The 18,473-nt window shown below is 39.2% G+C and overlaps 1 protein-coding gene across 2 annotated transcripts in view; it reads left to right on the top strand.

Moving 5' to 3' along the window:
* The window catches only part of LOC100557223 (uncharacterized), a 46,390-nt gene extending 31,030 nt beyond the window's left edge, over positions 1-15,360 (top strand). Inside the window, exon 16 of one of the 2 annotated variants that reach the window (XM_062976722.1) lies at positions 14,838-15,360. In XM_062976722.1, coding sequence (XP_062832792.1) covers positions 14,838-14,863 — 26 coding nt within the window. In that variant the 3' untranslated portion in view covers positions 14,864-15,360. Of the gene's footprint in view, positions 1-3,669; positions 5,688-14,837 lie in introns of those variants that run through there. The other variant, XM_062976723.1, reaches the window with a different exon arrangement.
* The last annotated feature ends 3,113 nt before the right edge of the window (positions 15,361-18,473 follow it).

Genomic DNA, 18,473 nt, shown 5'->3' with positions numbered 1-18,473 from the left:
TATGTGTCAATGCAGCAGAGTAGGAGCACCAACAAAAAAGTGTGGTGGTGGTTGGTGACCAGAGGGATTGGGTAGGGAGCGAAAAGAAGAGAAGCAGGACTTCAATGGTAGAGAATAAAGGCATGACAGAATAATAGGGGCTACAATGTGGGGAAAGGCAACAAGCATTTGACATGGCCAAGTAATTGCCTTGTGGAAGGGCCACCTTGGGTTGATTCAGGTCAGTAGGGAGCCGGTGGGACTCTTCTTTCCTGGAACTGAATAATTAAGATGCGGGGAGGTGGGGCTGCTACTTAATAGCTTAGATGTGGAAAGGTATCAGTTTGCCGGTTTTGACTGCTTATGATGGGAATTGCGTTATAGCCAATTATAAGATCATGATCTAATTACATGCTATGGCAGAGCTTCCTCTCCTATATAATATTTGCAACAGTTGTAGTTGTGCTAAAGCTAATAGGATTGCTTCAGCATTAAAATTGCACCTAATAAATGTGTAACACTATGAAAGACCCAGCTGTTTCTTTCAAAGGGATTATTTCCATTTTTTTTGTCTTTTCTTCTTAGATTTACTTTTGAGATATAGAAAAATATTGGTGTTGTATGTAGAAAAGTACAACAGGGGTGGAGCTCATACAGCCCTCAGGTGTTTTTGGATTGAAACTCCATGGACTCCAATAACATCTAGAGCAGTGGTTCTCAACCTGTGGGTCCCCAGATGTTTTGGCCTTCAACTTCCAGAAATCCTAACAGCTAAACTGGCTGGGATTTCTGGGAGAGTTGTAGACCAAAATACCTGGGGACCCACAGGTTGAGAACCACTGATCTAGAGGGTCACAAGATTTCCACTTTTCTCTAGAATAGATTGAACAAGAGTGAGAAATGTGTGGCCTTCCAGCTGTTTCCATGGTCCATCACCATGATTATGGTCAACCATCTAGGGTTGTTGGGAGTTATATTTGGAAGGCTACATGCATGTTGTCTCTGTTATGGACCATTTCTTCCTTACAGTAGAAGCATTACAGGCAGTAACATGTCTGCCAAGAAATCTTCATCAGGTATCAATCTTCATGAATCTTTTGATAGCACTCCTTCCAAAACTATGTATATTGTACAAACTGAAGGTGTAACCTATATATAAACTACAAAACATTGTTCAACCTGGAGGCCTTCAAGCCAAGAAGGCAGAAACTACCTGTTTCTTATCTAAGGCATTGGAAACCTTTCAACTTCTGCCACTCAAATCTTCTGTCGTAATCCTACACATTCTGTATGGCATCTGTGAAATTTCAAGTCATAATGAAATTCTGTCTTAATTCCAAACTGTATACCACACCTCAAGGGAGCATACCTAATTGCTGAGATGTAGGGAGCAAAACTTCTTGTTGGTGATGCAAGCCCTTATCCGGTGGTCGGATTAATATTCTCTTGACACAGACTCTCTAAAATAATGCAACCCCTTGTGCAAGCCGATTCAACCTGATTATAAAAGCTGGAATCTGATTATACATTTTAAATAATTTCACAGGCAAGATGAACAGAGTGTAGGAGTAAGAATGAGGACTTACAGCTAGCAGGATTTGAAAAAATTTATACACAGGTAATAACGGCTTTGGATAAGAAGCAGGCGTTTACTATCTCTCTGATCTGGAGGAGCAGGGTTCCCTAGTTGAATTATGTGTTGTGGTTTGACTTAAGTGTTGTGATTGTTTATAGGCTTAACTTAAGTTTATACTTGTATTATATTGTTTTGGCACCAAACGATACAAAATGTTAACAATTAAAGCTTCATAGGATGGAGATTATTACTAGGATTCCCATTGTGCTTTGATTACATTCCCATTGTATGGAATGTTTGTATTTTGCCTTTTTATAATACAGTTATTGTCCTGTTCATTGTATAATTTTGTCTGTCTTATGCTTGCACATGTTTGGTGTTATTTAACTTACAGTAATATATGCTTTCCCCTGTTCCTGCCCCAAACCCCATAGAAGGTCATACTTGCGGGTCTTGATACCACCATCTTTCCATCAGTTGTTTTGTCAAAAGCTTACCCAGGCTATAAGAAAATGACCATTTACATGTATACACAAAACATAAATTGACTGGGGAATTTTATAAAACAATCCTTAATCTTGTTGGCATAAAATATTTCTTTCAGGTTTGTAGCCTTTCTTTATTTTTGGTTCTTTGAAATAGAATTTCCATGTTTTATAGTAATACAGTCAGCTACAGGTACCTAAAGGTGTGATCAGCAGGATATTCTGATATCATATACATGCAAGGTTGTACAATAGGATTCTGTGGTAGTAAGAAGAAAACATCCAGTAAATACTGGAATAATGTTATTATTATGTGCCTTTAACTTTGATCTATACTTAAAGAGTTTTTTGTTAAGATTTATTCAAAGAAGGTTTGCCATTGGCTCAGTGAGGCTGAGAGAGTATAACTTGCCCGAGGTCACCCAGTGGGTCTCGTGCCTGAGCAAGGATCTGAACCCTGCTCTCTCAGGGCTCTTCTACACAGCCATATAATGCAGAATATCAAGGCAGATAATCCACAATATCTGCTTTAAATTGGGTTATCTGAGTCCACACTGCCATATAATCAAGTTCAATGTGGATTTTATACAGCTGTGCGGAAGGGGCCACATAGTCCAAGGCCCCTTCTACACTGCCATATAAAATCCAGATTATCTGCTTAGAACTGGATTATATGGCAGTGTAGACTCAGGCCCCTTCTACATTGCCATATAATCCAGATTATCAAGCAGATAATCCACATTATCTGTTTGGAACTGGATTGTATGAGTTTACACTGCCATATAATCCAGTTCAAAGCAGATACTCTGGATTTCATATGGCAGTGTAGAAGGGGCCTCAGATAATCCAATTCAAAGCAGATAATGTGTATTATCTGCTTTGATAATCTGGGTTATATGGCAGTGTTGAAGGGGCCAGAATAATGTTGTTCTATTCCTAGATGGACCTTAACTTAGCATTGCTGTTTATTATTAATTACACCTTTATTATTGCACCCGTGACCACATTTATTGTGCACAAAATCATAAGACTGGAATTTGATGGATCACTTCTCATTCTTAAAACACAGGCATTTACAATAAAAAGGGGTTAAAATAAATCCTATTCACTGTCTGCTCTCTATAGGCCCTTCTACATAGGCCCCAAACCCGTGATAGGAAATGGGTTTACTTGGGCATCCAAATGACGCCCCAGGCAATCCCGAATTGATCCAAAGTAACCCCCCCCCCCAAAGCTTGAGGTTGTGGGAGGGGTTGAGTACTGAAACCCAAGAGGAAGCAGTTTATTTTAACTTGCTTCCGCCTGGGTTTTAGCTAAGTGTAGAAAGACTGCATGTTGAGTTCCACAGTCTCTAAGCAATTGAAAACTCGGATTTCCGGGATTCCGGATTGCCGGACAGTGTCCGTATAAAACTCAAGACTCTCCTTCTTGTTGCTCTTCATATAAAAAGAAACAATTTCAGATTTGTGCTGTTACCCTTCTTCTTTTGGTCATGTATTCAGGTTAGTCTCAAATGCCTGAATAGGACTATGATGTATCTATCTACCTACCCATGGCACTCTGTTCCAAATAACTCCTACATTGACTATTCTTTCTTCTCTCCCCCCTCCCTCGCTCTCCCAAAACCAGGTTTTTTAGCACAGACGTGAGCTCACGCAGAAACAGCTTGAATCAGAGGAAAAACAAACTTCAGGAATATTCTTTGACAATTTTCTACGTAGTTCAAATGGGATTTTGTTTTAAACTGCCAACAGTCTAAAACTCTGACAAGTTGCTATGAAGAGAAAATGATAAAACTGTTTGGAAACTTTGGGATAAGATATACTTCAGGGAGGAAGGAATCAAAGGGGACTTGAAAACAGTGCATTTTGAGCAATATCCTGATTTTTACCCAAAGATGATTTGCCATACCCAGCAGATGGAACTTCAGTTTTTACATATGCTTCACCTGGATAAGAATGATTCATGATTTTCCAAAATGTTATCAGGTCGATCTAGAATCCGTGATCTCTAAATAGAGACTGGTAATGATAAATGATATGCACAGCTCGGATGTTACCTTCTTGTTTTACAAGCAGAGGGAAATATTTTTTTATAGCTGGACCTTTTATAGCTAAATATTGTGATTCCTCATTCTTTCCCTCCATAGCATCTCTGCTACAGACTTTTTTCTGCCAGCCCTCCACTCTGCAATACTTTGAGCCATATTAAAATTGTAGAGCAAAGCTGTAAACAGTTTGGAAAGAAGCTTACAAGAAGAAGACAACAGAAAACCTCCTACCAAACAACATTATTTGTCATTTTCACAATGTAACAGAAGGAAATGGCAGCTGCATTCTTTCCTGTGGTTTCTAAGGCCTTAAACAGGCAGGACAGATTGCGAGGCACCAGGGCTGGCTCTAGGTGCTTTTATAAAAATGGAAAATACAACCCAATGCACTCTGCTCACCTTGTCAAGGTAGTCCAACTTGTACACCAAGAAAAGCTAACTTCACTGCAATTACAGAAATTTGTGTAACTATTGTTTAACTATTTTAATTTGTATAATTTGTATAATTGTATATATTTTGTTATACATGGGAAAGGCAAGGGTGAGAAGCAATGCAGAAGCCTAATCACTGAAACTATTCAGGATACCTTTTTGATTTCTGCCGTGATTACGTGCTGTCACACATTTCAAAAGCAAAAGATATAGAAACTTTTTCCGCATAAGAAACAACAAAAACAAAAATAAGATTGTGACTGGATCTACATTACCATATAATCCAGTTCAAAGCAGAAAATCTGGATTTTATATGGCAGTATAGATAGAGCCTGAGACTTTCAGGAGTCTCTGTTTAGTTCTATCCTGGAATTATGGTGTACTCATAGCCCTGATAACCATCTATTTCCAAGAGATTTTTTTATAAAAATAATGTTGGATGAATTTAATAGCAAAGAAATAATGAAAAACACTCCTTAGGCCCCTTCTACACAGCTGAATAAAATCCCATATTATCTGCTTTGAACTGGGATATATGGCAGTGTGGACTCAGATAACCCAGTTCAAAGTAGATATTGTGGGATTTTCTGTCTTGATATTCTGGGTTATGTGGTTATGTGGAAGGGCCCCTAGAATTATAGTTTGAATTATTGAGGAGTAATTCAAGGCCAGCTGTACAATCATTGAGACATATCTTAAAGCAGATATGTCAATTCTATGACCCAAGTAGCCCATCACCCCCTCTTTATTATTATTTACCACATTTATATCCCGCCTTTCTCACCCCGGAGAGGACTGAAGGAGGCCTTACAACAGACATTTTGATACTATATGCACTTGTATTAAATAAACAATTACAATAAAAACAGTAATTAAAAACATCAATTATTAAAACGTCAGTTAAAAACAATCCAGAGCATAATCCAGGGCCGTTCCATTTGTCATTCACATTGATTCGTAGTTACTTGTTGCACTGTTCCAATTATTTTTCAAAGTCTTGGTCCCAAAGCCACATCTTAAGTTTTTTCCTTTAAATGTAGCATTTGCCTCTGTGTGAAGGGAGTTTACATATTGGTCCAAAAATGTCACTAATTTCTTGTCTTTTTGTTGTACAGTTCTATTGTATTGTTTTACGCTGTTTTAAATAAATTGCCCATGTTTTGTATTTTGTTTTGTTTGTTTGTTTATTTAATTGAAATTAAACAAACATTTGTCGAACAAACAGGAACTAATCCTATGGCCCTGATAGTGGTGAACGCACTTGTTAGAGATGAGTGTAAGACAGTTCAGCCAAGTGGCAAATGTTGGAGGTGGAAAGAACCTGGCATAGTGCTGGAGAGCAAAGCTCTTTGTACTACATACATGGTCTGATGTTTATGTGCTTCTTTGCAGAAAACCTACACTAGGTTTTCTGCCAAGAATAACAATGGTCCCATTGCCAGGGTGTAAGTTGGAATTAGTTTATGGTGTGGTCACTTTCATAGACGGAATGCATGTAAGTGTGCAAATCTGATGTCTTTTGTTGATTCCTGGTGCTATTATAAGTATCAAGCTAACAAAAATTAATCATTGTCGAGAGTTTCACCAAACAGTACTTTCAAACAATGTATGTGTCAGCATTAGAAGTGTCAGACCAAACAGGATTATCGCTTGAGCCATATATATTTTGTACATAAAGTCCAGAAATCTGTATATATTTAAGTGGACTTGCAGCTGCTGGATTTAGAATTGGACAGTTTCATAACATTTGCATCCAGGAAAGGGCTCTGTTACATTACTATAGAGAAGAGGCAGCAAAGTGATAGATGTAAAGTGGGACCAATGTACACTGATCTGGTTGTTCTGTATATTGGTTCCATTGTACATCAGGATTCTGGCTGGGGAGTGCCAACACAAATCAATCTATTTTAGACCAGCCTGGCCTTTGATAACAACTTCAACAGAACCAAGCACAAACTGGTTAGGCAAATAAGAACACCCTGGCTACGACAGAGAGCAGGTTGCATGTTTTAGATTTATGTTCGATCTTAAAAGGAAAGCAATATAGATATTACAGCACATGGTAACAACAAATCAAATATTGTGAATCATCTGAAATGTAAACAAGCAGAATAAGCCAACAGCTTTACTCAGTCCACAAATTGCTACCTCTTTCACCTTCTGGTTTCCATATGTAAACAAGATTAATTATATAATCCTGGAATTCTGAAATCCAAAGCATTCCAAAATTTGATATTGTCCACATGGGTGGCTGAGATAGCAGCACATTAGCTTTCTGATGATCCAGTGCAAGCAAACTGTTTCATGTGCAAAATTAACAGAATATATTGTACAAAATTTCCTTTAGGCTATGTGTATAGATAAAAATCAAAATATGTATGTTTATATGTTTATTTATATAGTTGAACCAAAAAGATTTCTACATTGTTTGATGAACCAAACTTGTCTCATCTATCCATCATGACCAGCTTAAAATACTGGTGGGTTGAGGACGGTGTATGTGACAGAGGATGATGAGAATTGTAGTCCACCCACATCTGGAGAGCTGTATTAATCCAACAAATGATAGATCTGGACAAACTTGGTACTCAGACACAGCCAGATTAGCTCAAAAATGTTTGTGTGATTCACCTGAGGCTGAGAGCCTGCTGCCCCCTTGGAAAAAGAGACTTAAGAGTATGTGCATTCGTTAACTCTTACTGACAGCCAAGCCCTTGATTGCTCAGGATCAGCACCTTTGTCTCTTGAGTCTTCCACCTTTGTTTCTGAGCTCCATATCTTTGTCTATACATATTCTTGTATCTTGTAAAATATATTGCTTGTACTTGCATCCTTTTCGGCTGAATCGTAATAAACCTCTGTGGCATGCCTTCAACCTGGTGAGTTGAGTTCCCTGTCTTAGCTTATCTGGCTTAACATACACTTGCCAGGCATGGACTCTCTAACTGTGGTCCTAACTATATCACGACACAGGGAAACTACTATTTCGCATTTTATTGTGGCAAACAAGTTTGCTTATTTAATCAAGTAAAGTTAAAAAGCCCTATTGTACACGTCACTCCAAAAGCAAACACAGTGGAATTTCTGCAGGCACATGAGTCGACTGAGCAGTGTGACTGACAGCTCAGAAATGAGCGGGAAAGACGGCTGTAACCATTAGAGGGTTGCCACGGAGACCTATATCACCTAGGTGTGGTCACTACCAAAAGGACAACAAACTTACTGCTTTTTGTTTCAGTCTGGTGATAGAACCAACCCTATAAACATAAAACTAACAATTATCCCAGAATATCAAGGCTGAAAATCCCACAATATTTGCTTTGAACTGGATTATCTGAGTCCACACTGCCATATATTCCAATTCAAAGCAGATATTGTGGGATTTTCTGCCTTGATATTCTGGGCTATATGGTTGTGTGGAGGGGCCCTTAGAGATCAACTGCAAGTAACATGCATAAAAATGACCTTGCTTTCGAAAGCAACATTGGCTGAAATGTCCTTTTTTGCACAGCTATTAAAAATATTGTTCTTGATTTCACCAGGGAAAGATTTGGCAAGGTGTGTTCAGGGAAGCCTTCCTCTGAGGCTGAGAGGGTGTCACCCAGTGGCATTTATGGCTCTAATGGGATTTGATCCCTGGTCTTCAGAGTCATAGACTGGATCTACACAGCCATATAATCCAGTTTCTGAATCCAGATTATCTGCTTTGAACTGGATTATACGCATCTACACTGCCATATAATCCCGTCCAAAGCAGATAATCTGGATTCAGAAACTGGATTATATGATAGAGTATATGAGGACATAGTCCAGTGTGGTATAAAACCATTATACCACACTGTCTCTCTATATATTCTATGTACTCCTCCACCTTTTCTATTGTTTTGTTTCTGTTGTTTTCTTCTTTCTGCCTCTCCTTTTGTTGCACTTATTCTTTTTAAGGATTCCAAAAACATATTTTAATTTGAAAGCTGATAGAAATTAATATAGTTCTTACTAATAGGGTGATTAGGATGTACCTTGCAAAAAAGGAGCTTGGCAGGATACTATTTATCTCTGAAGGGTTGTTAGGCAGGAGGGGAACAGGACTGGCAAGGAGAGATGACAAAATGTGGGAATGAGGTAGTGGCAGCAAGCGAATTAACCTGTTGCTCAATGAGGTGCGGCACAAACAGTATAGAGGGTGTTACAGTATTCTAACACATTCACCAAGCACTTAGCAGATGGCACAAGTACCTGTTTTTCTTCACCCTTGATGGCAGCTATATGTCTTTTATAACTGCAGAAACTATAAACTTTCAGAACTTGGGAAATTATTCTGTGGCCTGCTGGCTAGGAGATTCGGCCTAAAGGTGCAATAACCCTCTCAGGAATTGGACTTGACCAATGTTTTGTGAATCATATCAGCTCTCTCTGCAATTGGAATGCAGTGGCTGACAAAGGTAAGCCAATAATGTTACAATTTCGGTAGCATGCTCTTCTCTTATTTCCACACCTTTATTGATTTTTTGGTATTTAAAGATCATAGTGGGCTCATGCTGGCCAGGGCTGGGAAGAGAGAAGAGAGAGCAAGAGGGTTTCTTTCTCTCCCTTTGCTCAGTGTCCCTTGTCACCCAAGCTGACATCACGGCATGCAACGGAGTACAAGTAGGATCTGTGTTGCAGCCAGGGACTTCAGGGGTGGGTGGGGGAGATAGACCACTGTCTGTGTTGCTGTAAATGTCTCATTTCTAGTATTGTCATTTTGGGCACTAAGCCATGAGACCAAACATTGACATTGCCAGCGAGCCTCTGGGAAGAAATTTCTTGCTGTTGGAGATACGGTAAGGGCAGTGGTAGCCTGGATGGGCCCTTGGGCTGGCTGGCCAACGAGTCCGGATATGTTCCTGGGCATTGGAGCAGCTCCGGAGCCCTTTACACCTGATTAATCTGGTGGGTATAGATATGCCCTAAGTAGCTGATACAAGATTCTGGCCAGTCTTTGATGCTTTATTCAGGGGTTGTAATCATGTCATCCCCAGAACATGCTTGAGAAAAGCTCTCAGTTTTCCTCACTATTAGTTGTGTTGGACAAGGATCACAAGAGTTGAATCTAAACATCACAATTCCAACCCTTGCAATATAGTATTACTGTCTTTATTCTCTTTGCTTTGCTGGTGGCACTGGCTACACTGGAGCCTTGCTTCTCTTTCATTGCTTTTGAACCTGATTTGTAGGCTTCCTTTTCTGGAACTAGCCCTTTGCTAATAGTAAAGGGCTCAGTGACCTGTGGATTGGAGCAAAAATCAAGTCATTATTTAACTTGAGGAAAGGGGCTTTTAAGTCTATTCAGCCTAGAATTACTGTAATTCCATTTAAATTGCAGTAATTATTACTCCATTTTCATCCATACGTGTATATTAGCATGCACAAATTTTATGCAACAAATTTCTCTTTTGTCCTCTATTTTAATGATATGTTTCCTTCCTCCTCTTTTGGCAATGAGTAAAAGTGCCAGCAAAAGTGAAAAATGGTTAGGATATTATTAGTTGCCTTTGGGATAGTGGGAGAATTCCTATGTGCTGTTTGGAGATCTGAGAACTATGTTTATAAAGTCTATCAGCAATCTATCAGTCCATAAAATTTAACAGTAGCCCCTAAATTTCAGTATCCCAATCTTCATAGTTTTTGCATTACCCTCCCAGTCAGAGCTGGCCCTAGGTATTTTTCAAGTGTAGGCGAACAGAATTTTGGCGCCCCCCCCCCCCCCCCCGCCAAACCAATAACTGAAAAATAAAAGCATTGGATAAGTGAAAGTGTTGGATAATAAGGAGGGATTAAGGAAAAGCCTATTAAACATCAAATTACATTAAGATTTTACAAATTAAGCACAAATTAAACCATGTTTTCCAACAAATCAACAGAAAAAGCAGTCTCGACTGCACCCCCCTATGTTTTGCGCCCGAAGCGACCGCTTAATTTGCCTCATTGTTTGACCGGCTCTGCTCCCAGTATTTGTAGTGAGGGAGCATGGAGGTCCACATACCTTTCTCTCCCTCTTCTTGTTCACACACATTCTTAAAATAGCAATAAAAATAATGAACATTTTGCAATGTTGCAATGTTCCTATTGTGTTTGTTCCGCAAGTAGGAGGTCTTGGGTCCTTCCACTCAGCCATATAACCCAATATCTGCTTCGAACTGGGTTATCTGAAGGGCAGTTCCAGACAGCGAAAAAGTCCAGTCTGACCCGGGTTTAAAAAATCTGGAGTGGGGCAGAGTTTAGTCCGTACACCAGCCCCAAAAACTCTTGCTTTCCACGGGGGGTGTCTAGTTGTCCTCCCGGTACCTTCCAGGAGAACATCAAGACCCCCAAACTACCTCCAAACAGACTTTAAAAAGCACTTACCTGGCCACCATTTCTCTGCTGCCAGAACTCTCTTGCTAGGGCATAGGAATGATGCACCAGGAGAAGGGGAGGGGCAGGAGCGATTTTCCTCTTCTTCCATTTCTCCTGGCACGTCATTTCTACATGCCAGGAGAGCTCTGGCAGCAGGGAAATGTCGGCTGGGTAAGTACATTTAATTTTTAAAGCCCTTTGGGGGGTTGGGGGGGGCGGTTAGAACCCTCTTGGGTATTTTGGGCTGATTCAGCCCGGAAAACGCAAGAGGGCTATGTGGATTGCTCTCTCAAAAGTCTCAGAACTTCTGAGGTCTAGACAGCGGCCATAGTGGGTTAGAACCGGATCTTTCAAGAAGACCTGGATCTAATCCACTATCAAATTACTTCAGGGCAAAGCAAGGACATAGTGGGTTAGACCCGGGTCCTTCAGGAAGTTTCGGATCTAATCCACAATCAAATTACTTCGGAACAAATTACTTCGGAAGGAATTTGTGTTTATGTGGGGTGTCATTTGGACACCCGCTGTAGAAATGCAGGTGCTCATGCATTTTAGGTATGTCTGGATGCACCTTGAGTCCGCACTGTCAATGTGGATTTTATACAGCTGTGTCCTAGTTTTCAATTTGAAAGCTTTTGTAATGAGTTAAAACTATGTATGTGTGGATGACCCTATCAAGGAGATTTTTTGTCAAGATTTCTTTGGTGGGTGAGGTTGCCTTTGGCTTCCTCTGAGGCTGAGAGAAGCTTACTTACCCAAGGTCACCGAGTGGATTTCTGTGGTTGGGTGTGAATTTAAATCCTAGTCTCCAGTCAGACATAGTCCAATGCTCAAACCATCATGCCGGCTCTCCAGCATAAAAATGGTATTGGTATGATTTATTATTGTTAGGGTCAGAAAGTCAATTTCAAAGAGATCATATGGAATGAAATAAAAATATAGTTGCTTTAAAAATATATGACACTGTTCTTCTGCCTTTAAAAGCCGTCAGATTTACAGAAATGTTAGTCACCAGTCTTTTTGAATGTGAGGAAATTGTTTGTGTCAAATTGCTTATTAAAATCACCAGAGCAGGGCTGGAAAGAAAATCTGGCAACCCCAGCTTGCAACTATACTGTAAAATTAATTCAGTTAGATACTACTTTCACTGTTTTAGCACAATGTTATGGAATCATGGGAATTGGTTTTTTTTTTTTACAAGGTCTTTAGCTTTCTTTGCCAAAGAGCTCTCACCAAAAGTGCCTCACCAAACTACAAATGGTAGGATTCCATAGTATTGAGCCATGGCAGTTAAAGTGATGTCAAACTGCATCAATTTTGCAGTGTAGCTGCACCTCTAGTTAAAGCTGTATTAAGGAAACCTCAACGTCTAGTATGCAGTTTATTATAAATTGCACTAATAAGCTTTTTCTCTGTGTCCTTTACATTGAAAAGTGTTGTATCCTCAAGCTAAAACATTTATTTCAGTTCCACTTATTTCAATGGAACTTCTTTTTAAGGATGGTTGTTTGGAATCTGACAACTTTACATGGCCTAGTTCTATGCTTGTTTACTCTGAAACTGCACCTATAACCCAATTCACACCCCTTTCCAGTATACATTATTTTACTTTATGAGCTTATCATCTTAAGTGGCTTGTGAAATTATGGTCTGTGAAGCTACACCTGTATGTACAGATGTGTCAGATCAGACTCTGTTGCGATCCCAAACTCAAAGCTGCAATTTAGATTTATCTAGACTTTAAGTGAGTGGGAGGACAGGCATGCGGAACAAGCATGGACCAATGCTTAAGAAAAACTGGGTTGAATGAATCCTGTGCCTCAGTTATATCCTGGGGAGCCTAGCAGAAAAGTGCATCAGGAAGAAACTCTTCAGATTCACATCAAGGTGACATACCTCTCTCCTCACCTTTTGAAACAGCCTTTGGAAAACTTGCTCCTGTTTTCTTTGGGAAGGCAAAGGAGAATATCCGTAAGTTTTGAAAAAGAAAAGGCTTATGCTTTCTCTTATGCAGAGTTATACTAAAGCATAACTCTTATTGATTATTGATTTTCATATTGTTATGTGCCTTCAAGTCATTTCCGACTTATGTTGACCCTGGAATTGTCTTGCCAAGATTTACTCAGAGGGAGTTTGCCTATTTAGTACTTCCAGTTTCCTTTCTCTGTTATTTTACTGAAAGAAAGATTAGTACTGGAGCATCTACACAGTAGAATTAATGCAGTTTGACACCACTTGAATTCTGTGGCTCAATGTTCTGGGAGTATGGTAGTTGTAGTTCAATAAGGCACACTCTTTGTCAGGGAAATAATAATATACTTTAACCTATATTCTGCTCTATCTCCCCGAGGGGACTGAAGAACGGATTACAGTGTTCCCTCACTTATCAAGGAGGTTACGTTCCAGGACCACCTGCGAAAAGTGAAAATCCATGAAGTAGGGTGGCTATATTTGTGTTGTTTAGAATCTTACTGGCAAGTAGCGTCTCTGTCCCCTCCTTGCGCTTCCGCCACTACCGCTGCCTTGTGAGAAGAAAACAAAGCTGCCTCAGCCTCCTTTTCTCTCCCTTCGGCTTCTCCTTGCTTAGGCTTCTCCTTAGGAAGGAAGAAACTGCAAGTTGCTTCTGGGGTGGGAGAATTGGCCATCTGCAAGGATGTTGCCCAGAGGATGCCTGGATATTTTGATGTTTTTACCATCCTTGTGGGAGGCTTTTCTTATGTCCCTGCATGGAGCTTGAGCTGACAGAGGGAGCTCATTCGCACTCTCCCTGGGTTGATATACTTACTGCATATAGTAAGATATATAAAGGACTGCTCTGCTGATCTGCACATGTGCATTCAATGACAATAATATCCTCAACATGTTAAGATGGGAGGCAGGAAGTCCATTTTAACTTTTGATGTTTTATTACTATTGTTTTTAGAAGGGGAAGATATAGGTGGTATAAGAGTGCTTCTAACAGCAACCCTTATACCACCTAGGTTGAAGGTGGTTTGAAGCTGGGGTTTCTACAAAAGGTACCCCCCCCCCAAATATGTGATGCAGTACGTATCAAGCCAGAAACACCATGTTAAACAAACTCACTAGAAGTCCACAACAATCAGATAATGTGCTGCAGCCAATCAGAATATATCCCATGAAGGGCTTGAAACTGGGAAAACCCAAATAGACATGAATATGCGCATCAATGCATCTCAGCAGATGTTAAGGGGAAAAGCCTCTGCATTTTCCAGTGACTGTCTGTGGATGCTATGGTTTTTGGGGTTTGGTTTTGACCCAAGAACAGCAAAAAAAAAAGTCTCAAACCGAGTTTTGTGGTGTTTGTGTAGGTGCTGTACAGGAAACTGGTTTGTTTTAATCCACTTCCAAATTTGATTATAGTGTCTATGTAGAACCGCCCTCCATCAAGTGTTGGAAAATTACTGACATCACAGATTATGTAATGCATATAACACTGAAAAAAAGAATAAATATATAGATTTTTTTTTAAAAAACAACAACAAAAATTAACAGTAATAAACCCACATTTTTAAGCTGTTGTGGGTGTATACATTTTTTGCAACATACATAAATAAATCCAGAGTTATAGAAAAAACCTCCACATTCTTTCCAGCTGTCAAGCCGTGGTTAAGGCAGATCTTGGAGCCAGTTCAAGGCCAGCCTCTGTGGTTGTGTAAGCAACACCTGGGCCTCAGACTGGTTCTTGGGTTTGCAATGAAATCATCCACACACTGAAACGGCTTCCTTTCATGCTGGTTTCATATTGACCTAAGAGGCTCTAGGTCTCATTTTGTCTCAGTTGAACACTTGGAAAAGAGTGATCAATCTAAATAGAGTACATTTATAACTAAAGAAACTATAGCCCAACTGAATGTTGCATTGCCTCCTTTCCTCAAATCAAAGCATAAATATCACCCTCACTTTGTTGATCTCATAGGAAGAACTTCCAGAAACGACGACTGAAGGCATTGGCAACCATGAAGCAGCTGAAGGATTCTCTCTACTGGCTTTATTATCAATACATGCTCATTTTCTGTTGCGTTGATATGGAGCCCTGGGAACAAATAATTTTCCATATTTTTATAGTATCTCTGACAACCATGTTAATATTTACGACTTATATGTTCACCCTGAATAAGCTACGCTTGGCTTTTCAGTTCTTTCTGCATTTATGAGTTGAGAAGCCAAGGAAGACATGTCTGTGATACTTGTTATGACCCAGCCTGCATATATTTATGACTTATTTTGTGTCTCTTTATTTAGTGTCACTGTATTTTTGTAAATAGAACAATTTTTAAAATGTGAGTGTCTCTTCCTCAGCCCAATTTTCCCCATGCACTATTGGATGACAGTCACTAAGAAGACTTTTTCTTCAGTTGCCCCTTGACTGTCAAAGACTTTTGATAGTTTGATTGCTGTTTGAATTTAAAAGAGCATTAAAGACATATTTTTTAAATTGATACTATGTGTTCTAACTTGTTTATGTGTTATTAACTAATGTTATGTACTGTTGTTTCCTACCCTGGTCCATGGGAAGAGGTAAGTTGTTGTTGTTGTTGCACTATGTAACATGATTTTTGTTCCCGGGTTATAAATAAATGTCATTTCCAAATTGGTTCTATCATAAAAAAAAACATGGAAAACGTTTATTAAACTTCAAAAACTTTGTTTTTGCAGGACATCCTGCAGCACATTCTGCTATAGTTTTTCAATGAATATCTCAGAGTCTCATTCAATTCAACATAGTTTGTGGCAGCCACAAAAACAAAGTTTCAGGAGTATAATAATGACTTTTAAAGTAAGTACTGCACAATTAAACAGGAAATAATACTTTCAAAAAAGGAACAGAAAATGTTTCAAATTTTGTTACATAGTCTTATTTACATGTCCTGACAATGGCTTTATGGATAGTAAAGGAAGATGTCATAGACCACCTAGCTTTAAATAAAGTGTGAAGGAAATGAATGAGCCGTCAAGGAGACAAAAAAGGCAGAGAAAGCGAAGGCAAAATGCAAACATGCATGATTAAAAATGAAGGTCAATGCTGCCTTGTAAAATGTGTAAAAAGAAGATTGAAGACTATTGGATTAAACAGTGATTCATCTTTCCAAAAAGACTACCTTATCTCAGCAGTTTTCAATTTACATTGCACAACTGTAATAGAAAGGCATGTGTAGAAGGACAACCATACAATCACATGTTAATAACATTTTCTTGACCTGTTGACACATTCCTTTCCTGATGCTGTTTTAATTGACCAATGAAAACTTCAAAGCAAAGAAATTCAGTCACCTTATTAGTCATTCTGTTCCATTGCTAAAGTTTAGAGGACTTTTTTCTGTTTCTAGAAAGACAGCCTAAAGTTAGACTGCATTGATAAAATAACTAGAGGGTCAGAGATCAATTGCAGAGAGAAGCAGTTGGTGGAAGCGAATCAAGGAATTCCAGCCTGCTAAAATGATCAAGTTGTAGGCATGTCTTGTTACATACGTATCCAGATTGATTGGACATGACCTGCCAGCATAGATTCTACCCAAATTAAGTTTTATTAAATACTATTACTACCAACAGGATAGTTGTATAAATGCTACATTCTTTTCTATAGAAATGAAACTCATCTAATGGTGTTTCTTATAATTTAGAAGCTTGGAATATAGTGTCAAAACACAATGTTGCTGCACACTCGGGATATCAAAACCTTGCTACTCAAATAGAAGACCAGTGGTAATGAAAAGAAAACCCTATGAAATTTGTTGGTTCAACATTAGTTGACAGGTGACTTGACTTCTTAGGGCCCTTCCACACTGCCCTTTATCCCAGGATCTGATCTGAGATTATCTGTTTTAGACTGGAATATATGAGTCCCCATTGCCAGATAACCTGAGATAAACAGATACGCTGGGATCAGATCCTGGGGCAAACTTTGGCCCTCCAGGTGTTTTGGATGTTAACTCCCATAATTCCTAACCTGAGGGGCTGCCATAGAGAGTGGGATTTCTTGTTTGAATGCCTAACTCTCTTAATTTGGGAATCTAAAATTCTAGAGGAAATGTAAGCCCCCTTCTACACTTCTAGAATCCAGATGATCAAATCAGATAATCCACATGATCCACTTTGAACTGGATTCTGAATCTACAATGCCATTGAACTGGAGTTGAATGCAGATAATCTGGATATTATACAGCTGTGTAGAACGGGCCATGTAACCCCTTCCCCATATAATCCAGTTTCTGAATCCAGATTATCTGCTTTTAACTGGATTATATGGCAGTGTATAGCACATAGCTGCCCAAACACAAAGATTCCACTTCTTCAATAAGAGGAAACGCTCATGTTTCGAGAGAACTGAAATATGGCATTTTGCTAACAGAGAAGTGGCTGGAGTTTTTTGAAATGACAATCACAATGACCAAGCAGTAAACTAAGCTGTAGTGAAAAAACATCTGCAGTACTGAACAGTTACATGACATACGATGGAAATGAAATAATTCCATTTGTTTCCAGCTATCATTGCTTTTGTACTTCTGAAATAACCAGTCATAGCTGTGGGTTAAGGGCCCTTCCACACAGCCATATAACCCAGGATATCAAGGCAGATAATCCACAATATCTGTTTTGAACTGGGTTATCTGAGTCCACACTACCATATAATCCAGTTCAATGTGAATTTTATAGAGCTGTGTGGAAGGGGTCTGGGAAAGTAAATGGCAACATTAAATGTTTGCTTTTGGCTGTATCCTGAAGAAAATAATGAATAGCATCACAGTGCAGAACGTCTCATGGTAAGAGCACTGGATTACAGTTGGAAATGTGTGGGTTCAAACCACACTCCCATTCCCATAGAAACCTGCCAGATGATTTTCTTAACCTATTTTCAGAGGTTTGTAAAGAGAATAGGGATCATGACCATGGTAGGAATGAACCGTTCTCCACAGATCCTTGTAAAGAAAGTGGAATCAAAATATGTTTAGTGTATTATCCAAAGTTGAGAATAATACATCCTCCAGCATTTCACATGTCTTGGATGAAAAGCAAGACGTGTGAAGCTAACCACTAGCAGATCCTGCCCAAAATAGCAAAAACAATGAGAAAGAGCACATAGAGTAGGATAGATGACAGCGAAAGGGAAGGTACAAACCTCTCTCCCTCTCTCTCTCCTGAGTTGAATGCAAACTACTTTTGTCCTTTGAACTCTGTTTGCAGCAATGGGAAAATGCTGAGGATAGAGGGAGAATGTGAAAGCAAGAGAGAGAAACTGGGACACTTTTGAAAACAGCTGAAAAAGTAGGGTGACAGAGGATTAATTGGGACTGTCCTTCCCAGCTGGAGGGAATGTTTGGTTTGTTATATTATTGCTTTTGCCAATTTCATGTTTGCTGGCTTATAATTTTAATGAGAATTGCAGATTTAAATGGTTAATGTATTATCTATTAGGGAGTATGATAAAATGTGTATGTATGTTTTTAACATGGAGAATTCTTAAGTCAGGCAAGAAACAACCTTTGAAGCCTAGATATCATGAGAACTGGAACCTTATCTTCTACATTACGTCACCAAATATGTGAAGGGAGAG

Source organism: Anolis carolinensis, chromosome 3 (assembly GCF_035594765.1).
Source record: "Anolis carolinensis isolate JA03-04 chromosome 3, rAnoCar3.1.pri, whole genome shotgun sequence".
Lineage (NCBI taxonomy): Eukaryota > Metazoa > Chordata > Lepidosauria > Squamata > Dactyloidae > Anolis > Anolis carolinensis.
This window is presented reverse-complemented; position numbering and strand designations above follow the sequence as displayed.